At 42.3% G+C, this 21,853-nt stretch overlaps 1 protein-coding gene across 1 annotated transcript in view; it reads right to left on the bottom strand.

Moving 5' to 3' along the window:
- Positions 1–2,842: 2,842 nt before the first annotated feature.
- MPDZ (multiple PDZ domain crumbs cell polarity complex component) overlaps positions 2,843–21,853 on the bottom strand; it is a 120,593-nt gene continuing 101,582 nt past the window's right edge. The window contains exons 41-50 of the mRNA XM_063129264.1: positions 21,530–21,723; positions 18,645–18,792; positions 17,359–17,445; positions 16,139–16,235; positions 13,203–13,246; positions 10,344–10,466; positions 8,681–8,785; positions 6,705–6,817; positions 5,041–5,164; positions 2,843–3,790 (exon numbers count right to left, since the gene is read on the bottom strand). Of these exons, the coding sequence (XP_062985334.1) occupies positions 3,644–3,790; positions 5,041–5,164; positions 6,705–6,817; positions 8,681–8,785; positions 10,344–10,466; positions 13,203–13,246; positions 16,139–16,235; positions 17,359–17,445; positions 18,645–18,792; positions 21,530–21,723 (1,182 nt within the window). The 3' untranslated portion in view covers positions 2,843–3,643. The remainder of the gene's footprint in view (positions 3,791–5,040; positions 5,165–6,704; positions 6,818–8,680; positions 8,786–10,343; positions 10,467–13,202; positions 13,247–16,138; positions 16,236–17,358; positions 17,446–18,644; positions 18,793–21,529; positions 21,724–21,853) is intronic.

Genomic DNA, 21,853 nt, shown 5'->3' with positions numbered 1-21,853 from the left:
ATTCTTTTTTGAAGGTTGTGCTATAAGCGCCCTTAGCATCTTTTATGATCAACACTTTAGCCAACAGAAGGCTGATTTGCTTGTTTTGTCCCTTAAGTGGAAGAGCCATTGGAACAGGTGTCACTGAAGAGGTCACTGGAAAAAGCTTCACTTTAGTGCAAGTTTCACTTTTGTGGGAAGACTATGTTTGAAAGCCGCCCATCCTGTGGATCATTCCCAACAGCATCAAGAGTCCTTTCCTGCCAGCCACTGTCACAAAGTCACTGCAATCAAGGCCATCTACAAGGATGACCAGTTTTCAAGCATTATGGCTCCCTCATGGTACTGCCAATACCCCAAAGTTTTTCAGTTGCCTTCAATATGGAGGCGGCAATGGGAATTGGACTTTTGCGACTTGTGAATATGGCATTTATTCAATAATTATGGAGATAAGATATCCCATTCTATATTTCTGGAGCGAATCAATTCACCAACTCACTCAGCATTCTTTCCCCTACCTTTACATTTATTAAATTTACACTGCTGAAATCAGCCACCGCTATATTAGGATATTTCTCACCCTATTCAGGATTAGAAAGTTGAAGTGCTATATACACAATTAATATTAATATTGCCCTCAATACTCATTTGCTACGAGTCATAATGACCTCCACAAAACTTGTAAGACCCATAGGTGGATAAAATCCAATCATTTGGGTTGTGTATTTAGTCCTTGGTAAACTGTGATTGACAGAATGATCATCCCACCCCTTCTGAAAGATTGAAAGACCAGCTCCATAATACCACCACAACACCTGGAATTTCATTTGTTCACCACAGATAGCTTCACGTTTATTAAACTAATTCTGCATTTAGACACGAAGGCAGTAATAAAATATCTGTACACTACATCTGTTACAAATATAGAGAATATTTCAAGTGGTTGCACATACTGTAAGGTAGGTATAACACATTCTAAGCTGTTAGTGTGTACAAGACAATAATTCAACACTGATCGCTTCCAGTTATTGTACTTCTTGGAGACTTTCTCTAAGCCCATGTAACATCTGAAAGTAATTAATGATACCAAGAACTTCTTTTTATTTAAGTTGCACTGAACTACCAGCTTTATAAGAACATCTGAAAGAAGTCTCTAACCTTATTTTCCTCTCATTTAGAGGAAAAGCTACTTGTCTCTCATATTTTTCTAAAACAGACCAATTACAGGAAAGTTAGTAGCTCCTTTATGAGATGCTAATTTTCACATAAATAAACCTAGAAGAGGAGAAGTGATCAGGAAGAGCGTACCAACAATTTTGCCTTATCTTCAGTTATACATCACATAAAACAGCAGGCACAGACAGACCTTAGCCAATCTAATTCTCTAGAAATTCAGCCTAGATGTGCTCTCTGGGTTTCCTTTACTCCTAGCTGGTGGCAGCAATTACATTTGCTTTAAATTACACTCTAAAACTAGTGCTGGGTTTGCAAAGATTTCCCGTTGTAGGATTCACAGGCTCTCAAACAAGCTGTGACAATAAAATCATCAAATCATAGGAGCTGGGAGGACCTTAGCAAAATCTAATACAAGGATCTATACATGCTGTTGGACTGCAACTCCCATCAGCCCCACCCAAAATAGCAAATGGTGAGGATGACGGAAGTTGCAGTCCAAAAACAACTGGAGGGACACACATTTCCTTTTCCTAATCTAATACAAACCCTTCCCCTAAGGCATCAACCTGACCTGATACCACACATTAAGCACACATCATTAAGACCACTGGGCATCACGAAGAGAAAGGAGATTACTGGTGGGGGCTATATGATTCAGTGATGGAGGGTCTCGGGTTCAGAGTAGATGCCTTGCCCAAAAGAAGTTCAAGGTTCCCTGGAATTTCCAGTTAAAGGAACCCAGACAGGATGGGGCTTGAGGCCTTTGGAGAGCCACAGTCACAGTTCACAGCACAGGACTGAACAGACCCGGGGAAGGATCCAACGGTGTCCTAGTGTTGGTGCTATTGAAGTTGCGCTAGTGTAAAGCAACAGGAAACCCACTGTGCTGGCAAGCACCATTGATGTTGTGCTAACATTTGTTTATGCTAGTGCAACGTCAATAGCACCAACGCCGTAACACCGCTGGATCCTTCCCCAACAATATCAGGTACACTTTAGAGCCTAAACAAGTGTGCCAACCCACATGCTTCAGTTGCAAGAAAAAACAAGAACTCTAGGGCCACTCTCTCATCAGAACAGACATACCCCTTAATCTGAAATTTAGTGGTCATGGGTAGGCTTCATTATGGCTCTAGATAGGATTGCTTCTATCTGAGACTTCGTAGTGAGAGCACCTCCGAACTTTCTGTAACAATTGTATTGCACTGGTACTTCCTGCAGCTTAATGGCTTCCCAGGCACATGCAGAAGGACATTATTTGGATTGAAGAGCGGAGCCATTCTGAAAGATAGGTATACATGACTGGTCCAATCTTGGGGTTGATAACATTTGATGAGAGATCAAAGTCTTTGTTCCTTGGTTCTAATCTGGAGTTCTGTAACTCAGGTTAGTTCCTAGTTTACTGTGGTTGCCTCAGACTCTTTTTGGTATGCTGTTGTATGTGCTTCCTTATGCAGGGTTGCCACATATTATGACCCAGATGCCAAAATTATGTAATTAGGTGCTTCAAAACCATTGACTTTGAATTTGTCTTCTAGAATCAATGCAAAGTTTCCCGAAGAAAATTCTGAAAACATTTGTTGGCATTTTTCAATGTGTTTTTTTAAGCCCTTGATAACTGTTAGGAGGGTATTGTGTATATTTTCAGAAGAGAACATTAGTTATTTTACTCCTGGGGGGCGGGGGCAGAGAGAGATGCTTGTTGTGGTAAGTCTGCTCTGTACCTGAGTGGACTAGCCATCACTGCCAGGGATCCCACAGGTAAGGGAGAAGCAATGCACCGTATTCCTGGGATCTCCGAAATACACAGGCATTACGTGCACAGGTATCCCATCCAATGATGGGCATTTTGCTACTAGTTAATAAAAATAAAGAACAGGAAGTCCCATCCGGTTTTATGGTTCTCATGAATGTCCACCCTGTAATAGGCTCTCTCTCTCTTTTTAGTGTTGTTCCCATAGTAATACAGAAAGGAGCTTGCCTCTTGTTGGGCCCATGATTATTAACAACACTAGTTTAATTTAATCATTCTGATCAATTCATGCCTTTTGAGAGCTTCTTCTGTTAAGTCAAAATTGGCTACCTCACATTTAGAAAGTTAATTTTGCCAAACCCCAAAATTACGCATTTTTCAGATTACGCAGAGCAGAAATCCCTCAACCATCACAGACCATGTGCCTCCACATTACCAAAACATCCTTTATATTTCCACCCTTTCGTTCTGTTCCTTTTTTCTACTGCAGTTGTTATCACTGCTGCTCTCAAGATCTCCCGTCACTGTCCTACGCTACAGAAGTCAATCTCTGCAATTTAACGGCAAGACAATGTTTCTACTGTGTATAAAAATAAGATCATTTGTTATTTTTTCACCCATGATGTAAAACGTCCAGGCAGCTGTAATAGCAAGAGAGCTACATAAACATTTCCATTCTCTTGGCTACGTGGAATGTGGACAGAGTCATTGTGCTGACCTCTTTGGGCAAAGGGTTCAAGAGAGAACAGTCAACGTGACTGTTCCTTTTGTCCTTTTTAGAATAGCTACAGCTTCTTCATGAGTGACTCCTTCCAAGCTCTGCCCATTGACAGCAATGATCTGATCCCCTCGCTTCAAGCGTCCGTCTTCTGCCGCTGCTCCCTGCAATGACAAAGTGATCAAGGACTGGCTTGCGCTTACCACGTGTACGTGCAGCACCATGTGTAGGTGCTTCTCACAGAGCAGTCAAAACAAAGGGCTCATTGGCAAATCTGGGCTGGTTGTTTTTGGTTTTGCCTCAAGAATAAATTACACATTAAGGTTTTAAAAGGGACGGCATTTTGTCCTTGCAACTTGTGATCACTCCATTCTTCTCCAACGTTGATTCGATTTGAAAGCCCCAAGAATGGTCTGCAGTCCCATTGTTAAAGCTCAGCAAGCCTCAATCTGGATCAGGGCCTGATTAAGAAACTCCTTGGTCACCCTGTTCTGAGCTTCCCAAAGGAAAAGTAGGATGTGTGTAATAAATACAAATATTTTGCCTTAATGCTACTTTTGCATCTAATACATGAATCATGACAGCAAGTGGCATGAGCTACTTTTCTAGTATTTCTTCATTAATAATTAGCCCCTTTTTAAAATACCTGTTTGGGGACAAATTTTGCACAACTTAAAACCCATGCCATCTCAATATCCCAGTTGATACAATCAAGTCATTGTGGATGGGCAGGAATGCACTATCCCTACCAAATTTGGCTTTCTGCTTCCCCTTCTCTCTTCATTTTGATTTGAAATCATTTGCACTGGTCTTTATTCAGCATTGGCCCACAGCCTATATTCCATTTTTGGGGGGTAACTATTTTTTGAATATTTGCCAAAGGCTCCTTTTTTTGTCATGGCATTCAAGTGAAACATATATTTGGGTCTTGTAGAATAATGCTGTATTTTCACGAAGATAGTCATTTATGTGATCTGAAGAGAAACTAGGTTATTGTGAACATTAAAATGAAGGGGGGATCCTACAGATAAACACATGAATTTGGATCCCAGAAAGAAGTGAACTGAGAAGAGTTAGGTGTATATCAACCAGAAGGAGCAGAAACTGAGTGCAATGAGATTCATACCAGTAACCGTGCAATGTTTAAAAACAGAACTACAGATGGTGAAAAAAGGTGCTGTAAGGATGGGAATAACTGAGCAAGAACATATAATATGAGGCATAAAGGACAAGTAAGGGTAGTACATCGCATGAAAAAAACAGCTGGTGTGAACGTGCCATAGATCACCCTCCTCCAGTGACCATTTTAGATCACGTGTTTTTTTAAGGGATAGAGAGAGGACAGTAATGAAATACAAAGGATATGTCTGTATTTTGAGAGGCTAATACTGGATAGTACGATACTGGCACTTACTTTTGCAAATACCGTCTTAACATAAATGGGCAGATCTCCGTGAGGGCTTCCGTAGCCGCCTACAATGCTGAAGCCCAAGCCATCAGGGCCTCGATCCAGAGTGATGGTTTTATACTGCGGAGGTCTGTAATTCAAGGGGGGGGAAAGCTGTTCCTCTTTGAGGTTTGAAATCCAGCAACAGTCACTTTAAACATTCTTGATTGCACAATATTAATATATTTTAAATGTGCACTGCTAGTTTTAAACAATGAGGCATTTTGGTATTCACAAAGTTTAGTGCTTCAGGTTCTCGTCCAGGAAGGCAAATCTTATTTATTTATTTACTGTACTTTTAACCACCCAATAACCTTAGTTCTCTGAGTGGTGTACTGTATGTGTGTGTATATCAAACCTTAAAACAACAAAAATAAAAACAGCATAGAACCCACCCACCCCCAAGAGAAAACCAGAAACAAAGAATAAAATCATTACAACATCATAAAACCAGATTAAAGCCAGCAAATGCCTGGGGAAATTTCACCTGGCACTGGAAACACTGTAATGTGGGCTCTCTTGTAGCTGCCCCTGCCTTGCCTCATTTGGTGGCGGCACCTGGAGGAGGGCCTCAGGAAATCATCTTACGTTTTTATATAGCAGAAGTGTGCATGTTCAGTACTATTTCTTTCAGATTCCACCTCCTTTCTATGATAAACCTTTCCAAGGCCTCGTTGCAACAACAAATGGCACATTCTTAGCACATTCCCAAAAGGGATGGAACTTGAAGCAACCTGCCTTCTGCACCCATTTCACGGAGTCTAATGCTTTCACAATTTGAAAGTTGGTACGCTTCCAGGAATCATGGCAACTGTAGGCATGCATCCAGTGTAACTGAGGACATCCTAACAGAATCATGGGACTAAGGGCATGGCTAGACAGGGCGATATCCTGGGGATCGCCCCTATGCATCCACGTAACACACAGGGGATCACGGGAGCAGGGAGGGATGATCCCTGCATTTCCCCAGGATATGGCCCTACACATTTTTCGCAGTTTTTCCTGCAGTCCCAGGATGATCTCGAGACCGCGGGACATGTGGGCAGCCATCCCAGTATAGTCCCGGCTCCTCGTGAGTAAACGCGAGGAGCTGGGAACAGGGCACAGAGCTCTGCAAGCGCTCCGTGCCCATCAGGGGTGGGGGGAGCAGGGTCGGGGCTGCTTTTTTAAAAACAACAACACCCCACTAACCTTTGCGCTGGAGTGCTCGTGTGCTCCAGCTCCTGTTTCTTTTTCTAAAAAAATGGCGGGCGTGACGTCCTCTTCCTCCTGGGATGTTGGGCGCCACGTGTGGAGTGAGGGGATTGATCTCATGATCATAAAGTCGCGAGATCATTCCCCTCCACCCTCCTCGTCTAGCGATGCCCTAAGAGTTTCTATGCAGCTCACAAGCTATACGTTCAACCACACCCCTTCCACACTGCCACCCACCTAGTATGTTGAAGAGTCGCTGAATAGCTATGGAGTAGTGTGTCTCAAAGCTGGCAATGGGGCCTAAGCTTGTACTCTGAAGACTTCACCAATTTTAAGTAGGACTTTACTGATTTTAAGCAAGTTTCCTGATTGTGGACTGAACAACAATCAAATTAAAAGAGGTCTGAGTTAAGACCAGCTTGGTTATGGGCACTCACCCCAAATCATCCTGAAAGATGCTGCTTGAAGTTAGTCCTGCAAACGAAAGACTAGAAGTTGGGGGGTCCTGCTGTTGGCTAGTTATGACACTGACATCTCCACCAGCTACAACCTGGAGGTTCATTTTAAACATAAACGAAATGGGTATACAGATTACGATATGAAAGACTACTCAAAGAGTGATGTAGTCCTACAGACCTTCCCCCCATGCTTCTGATTGATTTCTTTAAGTAATATATCCTTGTTTCAGAAACGTATTTGGACTTGTTGTTCATTCAGAACTTTGGGAGAGACTCTTAACTGCACAGAGACACATCTACAAAAAGCCATCAATGTGTGTGTGCTTTTCTGCTGCTGGCTTCTGCCTGGCCTTCAATCCTTAAATGACATATGTAGTCTCTGAATCCAATATTGATTTCCGTTTTCTATTCAAACCTCCCCCCGCCCCCCCCCCCCCCCCGCTGCTCAATGTGGACAGTTGCCTTTTGTTTCTCAAATTTACTGAAGTGCTTTGCAACTTTCTTTAACATTTGTCTGGTGCTCCCTTCTTTTGTTACCTATCAGATTTTTTAAACTTGAAACACTGCTCTAGGATATGGTGGAGAAATAGCTTTCCAATTGTCACAAGAATCAATCATACAGTGCTGTGCTCAACCTCTCGCTGCAAACAGGACAAATGGATTTCCACTGAACTTGATGCTTAAGAGAAAGTCGTACATCTAAATGGAACAGAATGAGTTCTGTTCCACAGCAGGCTCACTACACAAATTATGTACACCTAGATACGGCTTCAATGTCCTATGCTAGTACATAGCATAAAGCCAACATGGTAATGGCTCAGATCGCACATAACGAGAAGCAACCATGGGTGAATTTCCCTGCAAGTCATCTTGTTGCAGTGGCCATTTTGACAATTTAGGGTGTGGCAGGGGCACGGGTAGGTTCTGGGTGGCTCATCAATCACTCCAACAATCCACCCCTGCTGGGTTTGCATGTAACAAGAAGCTACAGGATGCCCCTGCCATGCCCTGAATATTCAAAATGGCTGCCAAAACAAGAAGCACCTTGGGGAAATTCACCCATGGTAGCTTCTCATTACGTGCGATCGGGTCAATGTCTTGAAGCAAATATAATTTAGAGTGACATTCAATGTCACGTGAGTGGATTTCTAATTGTACTAGGGGACTCTTTCCTCTCTTCCTCATTGCACAACCTGTGCCCACCCCACCCCCTCACCCATCTGTTCAGAGGGTCCCAGGGGTTACGTGAGGAGAAATCTGTTCTGACAGTAGTGTTGATAGCACTAGTGGATGGACAACATTGGATACAAAACTTAGCCTGTAAAGAACTGAGATGTTTCTATTTGTACCCATGGTTTTTTGGAATACCTGAGTATAAGCCTGGACGCCTGTGAAGATTCATGACGTAAGTGCCAATGATGGCTTGGCTGGTCTGACAAAATGAAACTACCTGGGCAGCCGTACGCACGGTTGGGACAGAAACATTTTGCTTTGAAATGTGTTTTGATTTTTTGTTGTTGTAGCTGATCACACAGAGGAATGAGCAAACAGAATTTTGCACAGTGGACTGGGTAAATGCTTTTCCATTAAAAAGAGGCTTATCTGCTCAACCATGTGATCAGTTGTAAAACCCTCCAGTTGCACTCATGGTTTCCCCCCATGCACATCACCGTCCATAATTGCAGCCCAAAGCTACCTCTGGAGACAAGATGATTACAAACCTCTTGTTGTTTAGCTGGAAAAAGTACAACAAAGCACTGTGACTAATAACCATTCATCACTAGGTATAAACCATTACATGAACAAAACCTGTAAAACTACAGCTACCAAGAGCTAAATTCTGCTCAGACCCTTGTAGGCTGTAATTGCTCCTCTCCCCCACATCCCCACCAGCCTTGAAAACAAAGCTTGAATCTACATTCTGAACTACACTGCAAACATACTTTTATTTTTACCTGTATTTCAATAGTGCCCAAAGCATTCTTTAGCAAACTGACAGCCTGGGAATGAGTCATGCCTTCAGTAGATGTTCCACAAATGCTAACAATCCTGTCCCCAACCTGGAATATAAAAGGGGGAAGCATGGGAAAAGAGAAATTAGACAACAATAATACCAAGTGTGCCAAAGACACTAGTTAAGGAGGACTTTTAACAACCTTCCTCCCCATTACAATGTAGGTTTGAGATCAGTTTCTTAGCTGGTGCACTCATGGTTCACAGCTCCACATTCTGATGTGCCATGCAGTTCCTAAAGGATTACAACTGGAGAACATCCTTGATGTCTGTACCATTAAAAATAAGGTCATGAAAAATTGCTCTTTCCTTGTTATATCTGGTGTGGTCGATCTTCTCCCTGCCAACTAGAAGGGCAAATGGGAACCCTCTGCCTAGCCATTCCTTCTGCCCTCCAACATGTGCTTCTCCTTCTGAGGGTGTGCACTGACAGCCGAAGCTCTCATTGCCCCGGGAGCAGCCCCAGGAACATGGAACAGGTGTGTGGGGGAGCTAATATTTCAAGCACTCTCCAGCTTTGCTGCTTGCAACAATAAACAGCAAAAAGGTGGGAACTTGTTCCCACCTTGAGGAATCTAAGTAGGCAAGGAGGGTGGCCTTTAAGAGGCCATTCACTAAGAGTGGAAAGTATGAAGGGTTCCCAAGACAGGCACAGAATAAAACCAGAACCAGAGACCCTCCTCTTCCTTAGCAGCAGGGGGCGGGGGGGCATCTCACAGTTTGATATATATATATATATATATATATATATATATATATATATATATATAAAGGCTGCTTGGGCAGAAATGCCCATCTGTGCAGAGGAACCTTTGGGCAAAAGCCCACAATAGCAGTTGTCTGAGATGTAGCCTATTAAGGCAGCCCTTATGCAACTAATAATACAACAGCAGTCAGTGGGATAGCAGCTAAGCAGAATTGAGGTGGGGAGTTTAGTTGAGGTGGGCTGTGCCTTTATTCTGCTTGCACCAATTTGAGCAGGCGGCTTACATAGTCAGCTCACCCTTGCTCTGAATTCCCATGCCATGCTTACAATGGCCCCATTCAGAAGACACCTTAAACCATGGCTTTAACCACAGTGGTTTAGCCAGAAAGCCAGGCCGTGTTCAGAAAACACCTTAAACCATGGTGATTAAGGCAAAAAGCCTTAGTCACCAGGGTTAAAGCCATGGTTTAAGGTGTCTTCTGAATGAGGCCAATGTCTTACGTCTCTGATTCATCAAGAGGGAGGTTTTCGTTATCCTAACCCTTGCTGCACTGGAGAACATTCTTCCAAGATATGAAGCATGTTTTGTATCCTGGAAGTGCATGCCATGCAACAAGAGCTCAGTAAAACAGTTGAGGGAGCTATCCCAGTTTTTGCAACCCTCACTGGAATTTTCCAAAAGATTTGTGGGCCCCCACCTATACCTATTTTTAAACCACCATGAGCCCAGGAAAGCAAGTCTATAAATATTACACATAGACAAACAAAATTTAAAGAAGATTCACTTACACGCTAAAAGGACATTTTCTTACGTGATTACTTTGAAGGTAAAACAACAATACCTGATTTATATATATGCAAACCACTTCAAACTAGAACATTTTTTACTTTCCTCTTACCCTCAGTTTCTGAGTTTGTGCTGCAACTCCGTTTGGATGCATCATAGCTATAAAAATGGGAACATCTCCAAGAGGGCTTCCTACTCCTCCAGCAATACTAACTCCCAAGGAATCCGAAGGGCCCTGTTACAGAAAATGTAAACAGCAACAAAAAGGAAACCTGTTAGGCTCTGTGCTCCATCATTTGGGGCAATGTCTAAGCCATTTCTGAAGAACATGGGGAGATAACCATCTTAGATATGACTGGTGATTTAGGGGGCTGCCTTAAAGAGACACAAAGATGAGCTTCTGTGCACATTGTATTCTCCGATAATGGGGGAAGGAGGCAATAACCATAAGTCTGGCTACCTTTAGACACTGAAGATGCTGACTGTACACCAAATACCTACAATATTAAAAAAGAGAGAGAAAATAAGGGGCTCTTCACACACATGCTAATCCACTCACAGTGGTGGAGTGTGGGTTGTTTGTTTAACTGTGGGTTAGCATGTTGTCCGAATCCAGGACACTATCCACATGGTAGCTTGTTAACCATGCAGCGTGGTTTATTTTTCTCGAACAAGCCATCTTGAGAACCTATGGTTTGTTGTTGAGTTGCTCGGGGTGGTTAAGAAGCCACAATGCATGGTTAACAAGCCACCCTGCGGAAAATGTACTGGGTTTGGATAACATGCTAACTCACGGTTCAACAAACAACCCATGGTTCAACAACAACCAACACTCGACCATTGAGTTTAGGTTAGTGTGTTGTGTGAACAGCCCCAGTGGTTGAGTGTCAGTTGTTTTGAACCATGGGTTGTTTGTTGAACTGTAGATTAACATGTTGTCTGAACACAGCAGTTTTTCTACAAGGTGGGTTATTGTGTTGTCTGAACGTAACCAGGGTGACTTGTTAACTATGCAGTGTTGCGTCTTAACCACCATGAACAACCTAACAACAAACCATGTTATCAAGGTGGCTTGCTTGAGAAAATAAGCTGTACTACATGGATAACAAGCTGGCTGCGTTCTGACAACCATTAACCCATGGTTCAACAAATAACCCACAGTTCCAAACAAGTGGGTGGGTTAACATGTTGTGTGAACAGCCCCTTTATGTCAGCCTTCCCCAACCTGTTGTTTGCCAGATGTCCTGGTCACTGGCCATGCTGGCAGCGGTTGATGGGAACTGAAGTCCAAAACATCTGGAGGACACCAGCTTGGGGAGTGACACTTAGTGAAGAGAAAATAGATGATGGTAAGTAATGACATTAGTCATTCTGGTAAGTGTTTGTAACAATGCCTCAACTCTTCATATCCAGTGATGGAGAGGTCCAATCCATTTAGAGCAGGGTTGAGCAACTTGTGGACTGCCAGATGTTTTGGCCTACAACTCCCATCAGCCCTGGCCAGCATAGTCAATGTTGAGAGATGATGCAAGTTTTAGGCCAAAACATCTGGAGGGCCATAATTTGATACCCTTGGGAATAGGTATCTCAATCTTCAATACATTTGCACTTTTGTAATTTCCATGGAAAAACTCGTGCCAACAAAACTGTTCACCCTTCGTATTAACCCTTTTGATTGGCGCATCACATTTTGGTTTGTCTCAGTACATACTCGCATTTAATCGTATCTCCATTTCCTAATCCTTTGTAACCCATCCAGTGAACAGCAGAATACAGGACTAATGTATAAATAAAAACAGCCCCACTAAACAGTACGCTGTCATCTAAAATACTGATGCCTTTTCCTTAAGGAAGTTACAGTGCTGCAGCATATAAACGAAATCGTGCTCCCTCTAGTGAATTTTAGCACAAACAACTTTAAATTAGGTATTTAGAACTAGTTTTGTTCCACAGAATCTGAGATGGAACAGTGAAACAAGCCCTTCTGTTAGACTAACAGTCGTTTTAAAAACTAGTTGTTAAAGTTTTAAACAATTAATTGAACTAATAAACATTAATTGATCTAATAAAGGTTATTTCCCCTACTCAGGATTGATTGTATAAGAATTCAGAGCAGTTTCAGAAGATTAAAAACAAAGTTACTGTGACAATTATAAAAACAAGCAAGCAAAAAAATAACTTGGATAACATAACTTTCTCAATGTCGTACCAATGAAACAGTCGTAAATATCAAGTGAAGAAAATGAGGTAGAATAAGTTACATCTGCCATTGTCTACATATTGTATCAGAAAATGAGCACTGATTCTTGGCGTATCAGTAGACATGATACAGTAGCAGACATTTCATTATTTGGAGAACTTTAAGTCAGGTTGTACAGTCACCTACTAGTATATTCTTTCTATAGAATATACCAGTTTAGGGAAGGGAATCTATTCCAACTCACTAGATCTATTCCAACTCTTAGTATTTTTTTAAAATTAAATTTATTTTTGGAAACCCTCATTCTTTTTGCTCAAGTAGTCTGTTCTGCTTGCATGAGAGAACCTTAGATAAATAATATGAATTCGTGCTACACAAATCCAAAAGATTTGTGAGATGAGCAGGGTTGCCCATAGCATTTCTCAGATTCTTGGATCCGAGGCCAGAGACAGCGCTCCAAGCTCAGACCCAGGAGTCTGAGGTCCCCACCCTTCCCCCTCAATGAGCCCACAAATTCTCTGCTTTGGATCCTTGTAAGCCTCCCGCTCTGCTTTGGATCTCTGTAAGCTTCGGAGTTAGGACAGGTATGATTATCAAGGGTGGATCCAATAGGATTGTGCCCTAATAAAATCTAATCTAATCTAATCCCAGATCCAAAACTTCTACTGAACAGAAACACAATGGCCTGGTTGATTTAAGATGCAACCTTACTTTTGTTGAAGTCGATACCTAATTGTCTCTAGTTTTATACAACCTCTGGTTTTTACTTGCCTTTTTGATTTCAACTGTTCTTAATCCTTGTATTTCAGATGCCACTGTTAAAAGAGAGAGAGAGAGAGAGAGAGAACGATTATTGTTGGGGGGTTAGTTGGGGGTTTAGTTTATTTTTCAAATAGGTCAAACTATTTAATATAATACATTGTAAAGGATTTTACGGAGTTTAAGAAGTCTGATAGTAATATGCAGGCAATGGAGAATTCTGTTTAAAAAACTGGGATAGTTAATTAAGAAGCACTTAGGATATTTGTCCCTCTATGTTGTTCGTTATTAGAGGATGCTTGTGCATGTTAAGAGTTCTGCTAATGGGGAATCCTTGTGGCAGGCAGCAATGAATCCTGAAGTAGATTGCATATGGGCAACAGCTCTTCAAAGAGTTGGAAGTGGTACTGAAAACCCACCACGTCTGTGTAAACAAATTCGTATTTTGTATTACAACACGTTCTCTAGCCCAACTAATTTTACACTTGTTCCTAAGTACTTCAAAGTAGACAATGGAAAAGCGTAAACTAGCCCCCAGTTTTCTTTTTGTTCAAAATCCATTGTTATTTGGACATTGGATATTCTCCTTCTCCAGCAGGTAACTATAAAGCAATAGAGTAGTCAAGAAAGTATTCCAAAGCATTTCAGATCTCAGATAAGTCCTTCTTCAGGAAAATCTACAGAATATAAATATAGTTTAGGATTTAAACATGCCCATGTATCCATCCAATATGCCTAAAACAATACAACTATTTTTACAATGAATGGAATGAACAAACTTGTTCTGCATAGCCCAATTCAGTAGTGCTTGCCCTTCAACCTCCGGTCTCCCGTGCTATGATGAAGGAAGATGAAGAAGCCAAGCAAATAGGAGCTCAAGTCCTGATTAGGAACAGCTGTATTTCAAAGTAGTGTTGCAAGGTCAAGAAACTCATTAAGGCCAAAAGGAGTCTTCGTATTTATTGATTTATTGATTGATTGATTACATTTATATACCGCCCCATAGGCGAAGCTCTCTGGGCAGTTTACAAAAGTTAAAAACAGTAAACATTAAAAACAAATATACCAAGTTTAAAAACATAAAAACCTTAAAACCCCACCTGATTTCTTTCTCTAAAAGAGTCTTCTATCTCTCTGTTCGTAACTTTTTCTAATTCCCAGAAAGAAAGATCATTTAGTCTGTGGACTTTATTGTCCCAATACTGTAACAACGATGATCCCAGATTTTGATGTTATTAATATGATCTCCTATTCTGGTTTTAAAATTTATTGTAGTTTTACTTGTATAGAGGCATATAGCTAGATAGATCTCAAATCAGATATTTCACCTGTAAACACTGTAAATATGGTGAAGTTTAAGATTGAAACAGTTTGTAAATCCTTCTGATGGAAAGGTATATATGTGAGAGACTTTACAACATGAAACGACAGATTTGTGATTTATGCCATTCTTCGTCCTTGCAACAAACTATATATAGGTAAAACTACAAGGAATCTTCTCCATCCTTCACCATAGCACAGGAGACCAGAGACTGAAGAGCAAAAATTACTGAATTGGGCTATAAAGAGTGAGTTCTTATAATGCTGGGGGATGTTGTTATGAAATATATGTTACTGTTTTGTACAGTTTATAAAAAGATTACTTTTGGGAATTTTGAGCCTTCCTTTTTAATTAGATGTTTTAGTTTTATTCGTAAAAATAGTTTTAGGCATGTGGGATACATATATTTTAAGTATACACAGGCATGTTTAAATCACGTAACATAAACTATATTTATACTGTTCAGTAGATTTCCCTCAAGAAGGATTTCTACGAGGTCCGAAACCTGTTGGGACAGAGAAAGAGCAATCCTATGGGCCCAGGAGAGCATGTATCAGAGGCAGCAAGACTATGTACACCAGTTGGCGGGGAACATGGGTGGGAGGATGCTGTTGCACCTATGTCCTCCTTGTGGGTTACTGGTTGACAACTGGTCGGCCACTGTGAGAAGAGAGTGCTGGACTAGATGGAGCCTTGGTCTGATCCAGCGGGACTTTTCTTACGTTCTTATGCGAGAGATCATAGGATTCTTTGGAATCTCCCCTCCAAGGCTGTAGACACTGCCACAACCTCAGAAGGGGGACTCTGGAAGCAGATCACTCCTCCGCCCCCTCGCAGCAGCAGCAAAAAGAACCGGGCCAGCTGCTTTCCGATGCTGCAAAAGCAAGTCTTGGAGGACCTCGGAAAGGTCTGGAACGGGGTGTTCTGGTAGGCAGGGAAGGAGGTTAAGAGGCCAGGATACAATGCTTCCTATGGCCTCTTCAGCCCCAGTGCTGCCCCTGCAACTACTCTAGCTGGGCTCAGAGGCCTATTAGAGGAAAAGGTAGGGCACTGGATATGTGGCCTCCGTCAAATGAGGGCACAACCTATAGGAACATCTTTGGAATGAAATACATCTTTAATCTACCCCTGTGCTTTTTGTTGACCTACTTTAGGAATTCCTAATTTGTTAATTTCCTTTTCCAGCACAGAGTAAACATCTTTATGTTTGTTTGCTTGTTTAAAGACTATCCCTGCTAGCAAGCCTCCTTCTTTCCATCATAACATTTCTACGATAATCAAGCTACTGAAGAAAGCTCTGGGCTAGCACCACTGTAGAAGCAACAGGGAATTTGCTTCTGATATTTCATAGATAAAATATATTTGATCAGTTAGATGGTTCATTGATAATCGGCTATTTTAATCAGTGAGGATTTGAGCTCAGAGCACCCTTGTTTAATTCTCTGAAGCCATTTAGATTTTGTCACGTAAAACACTTTCAATCCCACAGCACAAGCTCCCTTACAACTTTGGGAGTACAACATTTATTTAACAGCACAGCAGACAGAGAGAGAGAGAGAGAGAGAGAGAGAGAGAGAGAGAGAGAGAAAAGTGATATAAAATGTGAACGGCCGTAACCGAAACTTACAGGAATTCTTCTTCAGGGTGTTTTCATAACTTTCAGGTGGGTTGGATCCAGAACCTGGGAAACTGAACGATGACAGGCTGCTGCTTCCCTCGCTGACCTTAGAGAGGTACACCAATGAGAATGACTCCCAATCTCTTAAATCCAGGGTTGTTTCCTACTATACCACTGTTGTCTCATCTTTCACAAATAATATTTTATTTGATCCATGTCTGCTAGTTGGACTCAAGGACATGGTCTCCACAGCAGCAGAAATACAATTCTGGCTTTGCAAGCATTATAAGCCCTATTCAGCTGTTCCGTTTCTGGTTACACTCAACGTACGAGGAGAGGAGTGCTCCAGCCCTGCCCCTCTCCTTCTTCACGTTTGTCACCCTCAACTTTTCAAGGCTGACAAGTCTGAAAAGGAGAGTCTCCTGAATCATTAGAGACTCTCCATGCGAGCCAGAATGTGTTGAGGGCAACGGCAGTGTGTGAAGGGTGGGGAGGCAGGACTAGAGCATTCCCTCTCTTCATGTGTTGCACATAACTAGAAACAGGATGCCAGAATAGGGCCATAGTTTGTGATGTATTAAGGCAGTGAGAGTAAGGGTTTGGCAAATTGTGTCTGGAATAAAATAGTGTCTGGAAGTATTATTTTTTTAAAAGAAAGAGCACACTAGCTCTATGAGATACTGCATACTAAATCTAAGTTCTCAGCAGCTACTTTGGAGATATAATAGTCACTCAGAGAGAAAGATGATGATCAATTCTGTGCCTGATGTGCACCAACCAATTAGGCACACGAAGCTCTCCTACAAATGCAGCTCTCCTATGGGGCTACAATGGTGAGAGAAGGGTTCAGCAGCAGAACTTTCCAGCTCACGGAGCACTGCAGATAGGAAGGGCTAGAGAAGGGCCTGGATCATGCCCTGTAAGTTTAGTTGTGACAGCAAAAATCATACAGATAAACGTCAATGTAACTTTCAGTACATTTGTAGATGCACCTTGCCTTTCACAGCCTTGTGAACAGGGCTCTACCACGTAGCACTTTTCAGGACCTAAGCCGTTAAAAAATAAGCTTGGATAAACCCAATGTGGAAATGGGTACATAAAAATGCTTTTTTATGTACTTGGCTTTGGGTTTTATCCATCTCTGCACAATCAATTCCCTTTTATTTGCTTATATAATTTAACAATGCTTGTGATGGTTCCAAATGAAGCCAATGCAAGCAGTTACAAACCTGGCTGCTCTGAGACGTTCTCCTCTCCGAATGGAATGGGCCTGCCTTTATTCTTCCAACTTCTAGTCTGACTGTACCTAATGAGCACTAGAGAGCAGGCATTTATAAGACACAGATTCCTTAACCCAGGATCATTAAAGGCATATCTTAGTTAAAGGAAGACTGAAGGCTGTTTCACACAACTGTTGGCTGAAAATTCTACATGCGCCGGCAATTGTGTGATAAACCAGCACTGGGGATTGCATGAACCAGATCTAAAACCATGGATGAACATTTCACACCGTTGGTGCCTGCCAATCAGGATCAAGGACATAAGCGCTACGAATCAGCTACATTCCACTTTCGTGGAACCACTGGCACAATACTGCTGGGACAACAGGCATAACAAAATTACACTTCTAGCCCAGTGTGGTGCTTTAAATAGGAGATACTCTCTCATCTAACTGTATCATCTAATAGGGCAAGTGGAGGAAAATCAATTCACTGCAATGGCAAAATACACCAACATGGAGCCAGCATTTGTAATTGCTCACCAAATAACCAATTAGGCTCTAAACCATCAACACCATCCACAACCATACCAGGGGGCTGCCAGTGTTGTAGATTCTGAGTCCCCTACCTCAACACTCAGCAAGGACCTCCACCGCTGGTGTCTTCTGGGATCTCCACATATGTGGCTAAGCTTCGTCTTTCTAACATGTAACTAGCTAGTAATTATTCTGCCCAAAGTATCACATGCACAACACCAAGACTGTTCCTATTTGTTCCCAACAAGGAAAAAGCCACAGCAAAGTGATGCTAGTCAGCTGCTTCAAAAGACAAAATATAATCCCGATTCAGACTAGTGGAAATGAGAAGAAGGCCTCCTCCAAACGGTTGCTTTTCTCATTGTTGGTTGTGCAATTTAGTGCTACACCAGAACAAATAACACTATTAAGATCTTTTAATTCCCCGTGTGTCAGTTCTGAATGTGGTGAATGCAGTGATGGAAGGGAAAGAGAGCAAGTTCTAAAAGGAACGGCTCGATACAGCCGTATGGGAATGGTGAATGCCAATCTGAGTGTCACTTGTTAAGATGTGACAAGTGAAGTAACCCCTAAAATGGGAGGGAATGCCATCTGCAGAGCTTCAGCGTGTCTTTATAATGGCCTGATCGAAATAATTCACCCAAAACAAAACAAATAAAGCAGGAGCAACAGGGAAGGGGGGCAAGTTTCAACCAAGAGAGAGTCTGGATCCAACTCTGAATTAGTGCAATGTGGCTTTATCTGTTCTTTTACCATTACCTTCAATAAAGCGGCCACGGCCTCCTGGTTAGCATTCCGAACATCCTCGCCGTTCACCATTAATATCTGGTCTCCTTGCATCAGTCTCCCATCCAGATCTGCTATACCTCCTTTGACAATGTCTGACACGAACACTCCAGTATCATTTCTGCAAAAGTAGCATTGAGGTACGTTTAATTTACTTAAAACATCCTATACTGCCTTATTTATGGGGGCGGGGTCATAATATGCATATGGATACGTTAACTGCAATCCTTACCTAATTAAGAGAAAGCAACTTTAGGCAAAGACCTAACAGGTACTTTGCAGGGCAACGTAACATTTTGATTCTTTCTTCTCTGTCTTGCAAGTCTAGGCAATCTAACAGAATAGCTTTTTATAAGCAGACTGTATAGCTCCGTATCGTGTGCTGATGAACAAAAGAGGTGCAGGCAATGCGATCCGCCAAATATGAATTTCTAAAGCCGCAAAGGCTGCAAACTATATGACGTCATGGTGAATGGAGTAGGGATGGTTTTTGTGTGCAAAAAGGGTCATGCGGGGGAGGAATTAGCAAAAGCAGGAAAACTGCCATGGAATATTGATGTTGCCTTGCTGCATCCCTTTTCTGATGGGCTAGCTGGGCGTGTGTGCTTCCCCTTTCACTGCACTGCAGCATGGCAATAACAGAACAAGCAACCTCTTCTGAATGTTTTAAAAGGTGATTTAAATGTTTTTTATAAAAAAATAGGCAAAAATGGCACTGGAAGGTGGAGGGAGGGGGCAAGTTGTGTCACTGATGACGTAACGGGCACTAAATAAGAGAGGGTATGGACCCCTGTGCAGCTACATTTCCTATCGTTCCCACAAACCCATGTAGATATGCTGACAGGGAGTAATCTTACAGAAAGGAACAATATCCCATTCTACAATAATAGCACCATCTTAGACTTGCTTCCTATTCATGATCTTCTCTTAGATTCCCTCCATGACCTTGGACTCTGTGGCTCTGTCTATAACTGGTTCGCCTCCTATCTAGAGGGTCGCTCTTTCAGCGTGTCGGCTAACGGCAGCTCGTCCTCCTCTTTTCCCCTTTCAGTAGGGGTTCCGCAAGGCTCGGTGCTTGGCCCGTTGCTGTTTTCTTTATACATGCTACCCTTGGGTAAGCTTATTCAATCTCATGGCCTCCAATATCACCTGTATGCCGATGATACACAATTATATCTCATCTCCGGAACTTTCTCCTGATGTTCACCATCGTATCTCGGCATGTCTTTCAGATATCTCAGCCTGGCTGCTTTATCGTCGTTTGAAACTTAATATGGCAAAAACTGAACTGCTTGTTTTTCCTCCTAAACCTTCTCCTCACCTCTCATTCTCTCTTACTGTCAACGATGTCACGCTTACTCCGGTCAAGGAAGCTTGTAGTCTTGGCTTTATATTTGATTCCTCGCTCTCCTTTATTCCTCATATCGAGGCAGCAGCTAAATCCTGTCGCTTCTTCCTGTATAATATCGCCAGGATTCGACCATTTTTGTCTGTCTCTTCTGCCAAGACTCTCGTTCACGCACTGGTTATCTCTCGGTTGGACTACTGCAACCTTCTTCTCTCTGGCCTTCCCTCGTCTCACATCAGTCCGCTGGTCTCTGTCCACCACTCTGCCGCTAAGATCATCTTCTTGGCCCGCTGCTCTGACCATGTCACTCCACTTCTGAAATCTCTTCATTGGCTTCCAATTCACTCCAGAATCCAATATAAACTTCTCCTGTTGACCTTCAAAGCTTTTCACGGTCTAGCTCCTGCCTATCTCTCCTCTCTCATCTCACACTATTGCCCCGCTCGTGCTCTCCGCTCCTCTGATGCCATGCTTCTCGCCTGCCCAAGGACCTCCACTTCCCTTACTCGGCTTCGTCCTTTTTCTTCTGCTGCCCCTTACGCTTGGAACGCTCTTCCAGAACACTTGAGAACTACCAACTCAATCACAGCTTTTAAAACTCAGCTAAAAACTTTTCTTTTCCCTATAGCTTTTAAATATTGAGTTTGTTCTGACTCTATACTGTTAGCTTCACCCTACCCGGTGCCTGTTTACACTTCCCTGTGCCTGTTTGCATTCTCTTTCCCTCCTTATTGTTTACTACAACTTTATTAGATTGTAAGCCTATGCGGCAGGGTCTTGCTATTTACTGTGCAATCTGTACAGCACCATGTACATTGATGGTGCTATATAAATAAATAATAATAATTTGAGTTTGAAGACGAAGGGAATTCTCAACTACTGCAATGCTATGGGTCAAGGTGGCTCCATTTGTGTCAAGGGGCTCAGTAGATACATTCTTAAAGAACTCCTTAAGGTTTTCTGGAGTTCTGTTTCTCAAGCAAAAGGTATGAAAGTAAGAGACCCCTATCTTTTTCTAAGCAGGGTTGCTATCTGGTACAAAGAGGAAGCTTAGAATCCTATTTAAACTGCTCCCCCCCAATTGGAACGGTATTTCCTTATTTATTTATTATTGCATTTATATCCCACCTTTTCCCCCCTCCAATGAACTCAAGGCGGCATAGCATACCTCCTCCTCCTCTCCATTTTATCCTCACAACAACAACCCTGTGAGATGGAATGGGCTGAGAGTCTGTGACTGGCCTTCTCATCCTCTCAAGACTACTTTTTTTTCAGATGTAGGGATGGGAAAGGGAGTGTGCCTTGTTGTATGGCTGAGCAGGAGGTGAGGGGTCAGTTGAAACTAGATCTCCCAAGTCAAGACCCAACTCCCAGCCCTTTGGGTTACACGTGGAACCTAACTCAAGTGGGGAAGGGATTCTTGATTTGTCTTCTTTCGCAGGCCTTGTATCTGGCATGAGCCTCTATTCAAAAGACGTAACTGCTTCAGAAGCCCCTTTCGTATACCTACCTTTTCCCAACAATACTCAATCCAAGGCCTTTGCCTGGCTTCTTTTGTAACTCTATACTGAGTACGTCATACATATCTTCTTCCTTATACTGGGCTTCGTCCCTATAAACAGTGAGGCGGACTTTTTGAGGTGTCTGTCTGAGAACGTTTATGGCTTCATCGTGTGTTGCACTCCTTAGGTCAATTCCATTCACCTGGAATGTAATAGTATGGAAAATGTCAGAAGCTGGATCCTTTCACGAACAGACATTATACGTCTCCCTCTAGTCCACTCCTCTCTTCTTCCTTCTCCCCACCACCCCTGCTTTCAATAGGGATGAACAT

Source organism: Elgaria multicarinata, chromosome 6 (assembly GCF_023053635.1).
Source record: "Elgaria multicarinata webbii isolate HBS135686 ecotype San Diego chromosome 6, rElgMul1.1.pri, whole genome shotgun sequence".
NCBI lineage: Eukaryota > Metazoa > Chordata > Lepidosauria > Squamata > Anguidae > Elgaria > Elgaria multicarinata.
This window is presented reverse-complemented; position numbering and strand designations above follow the sequence as displayed.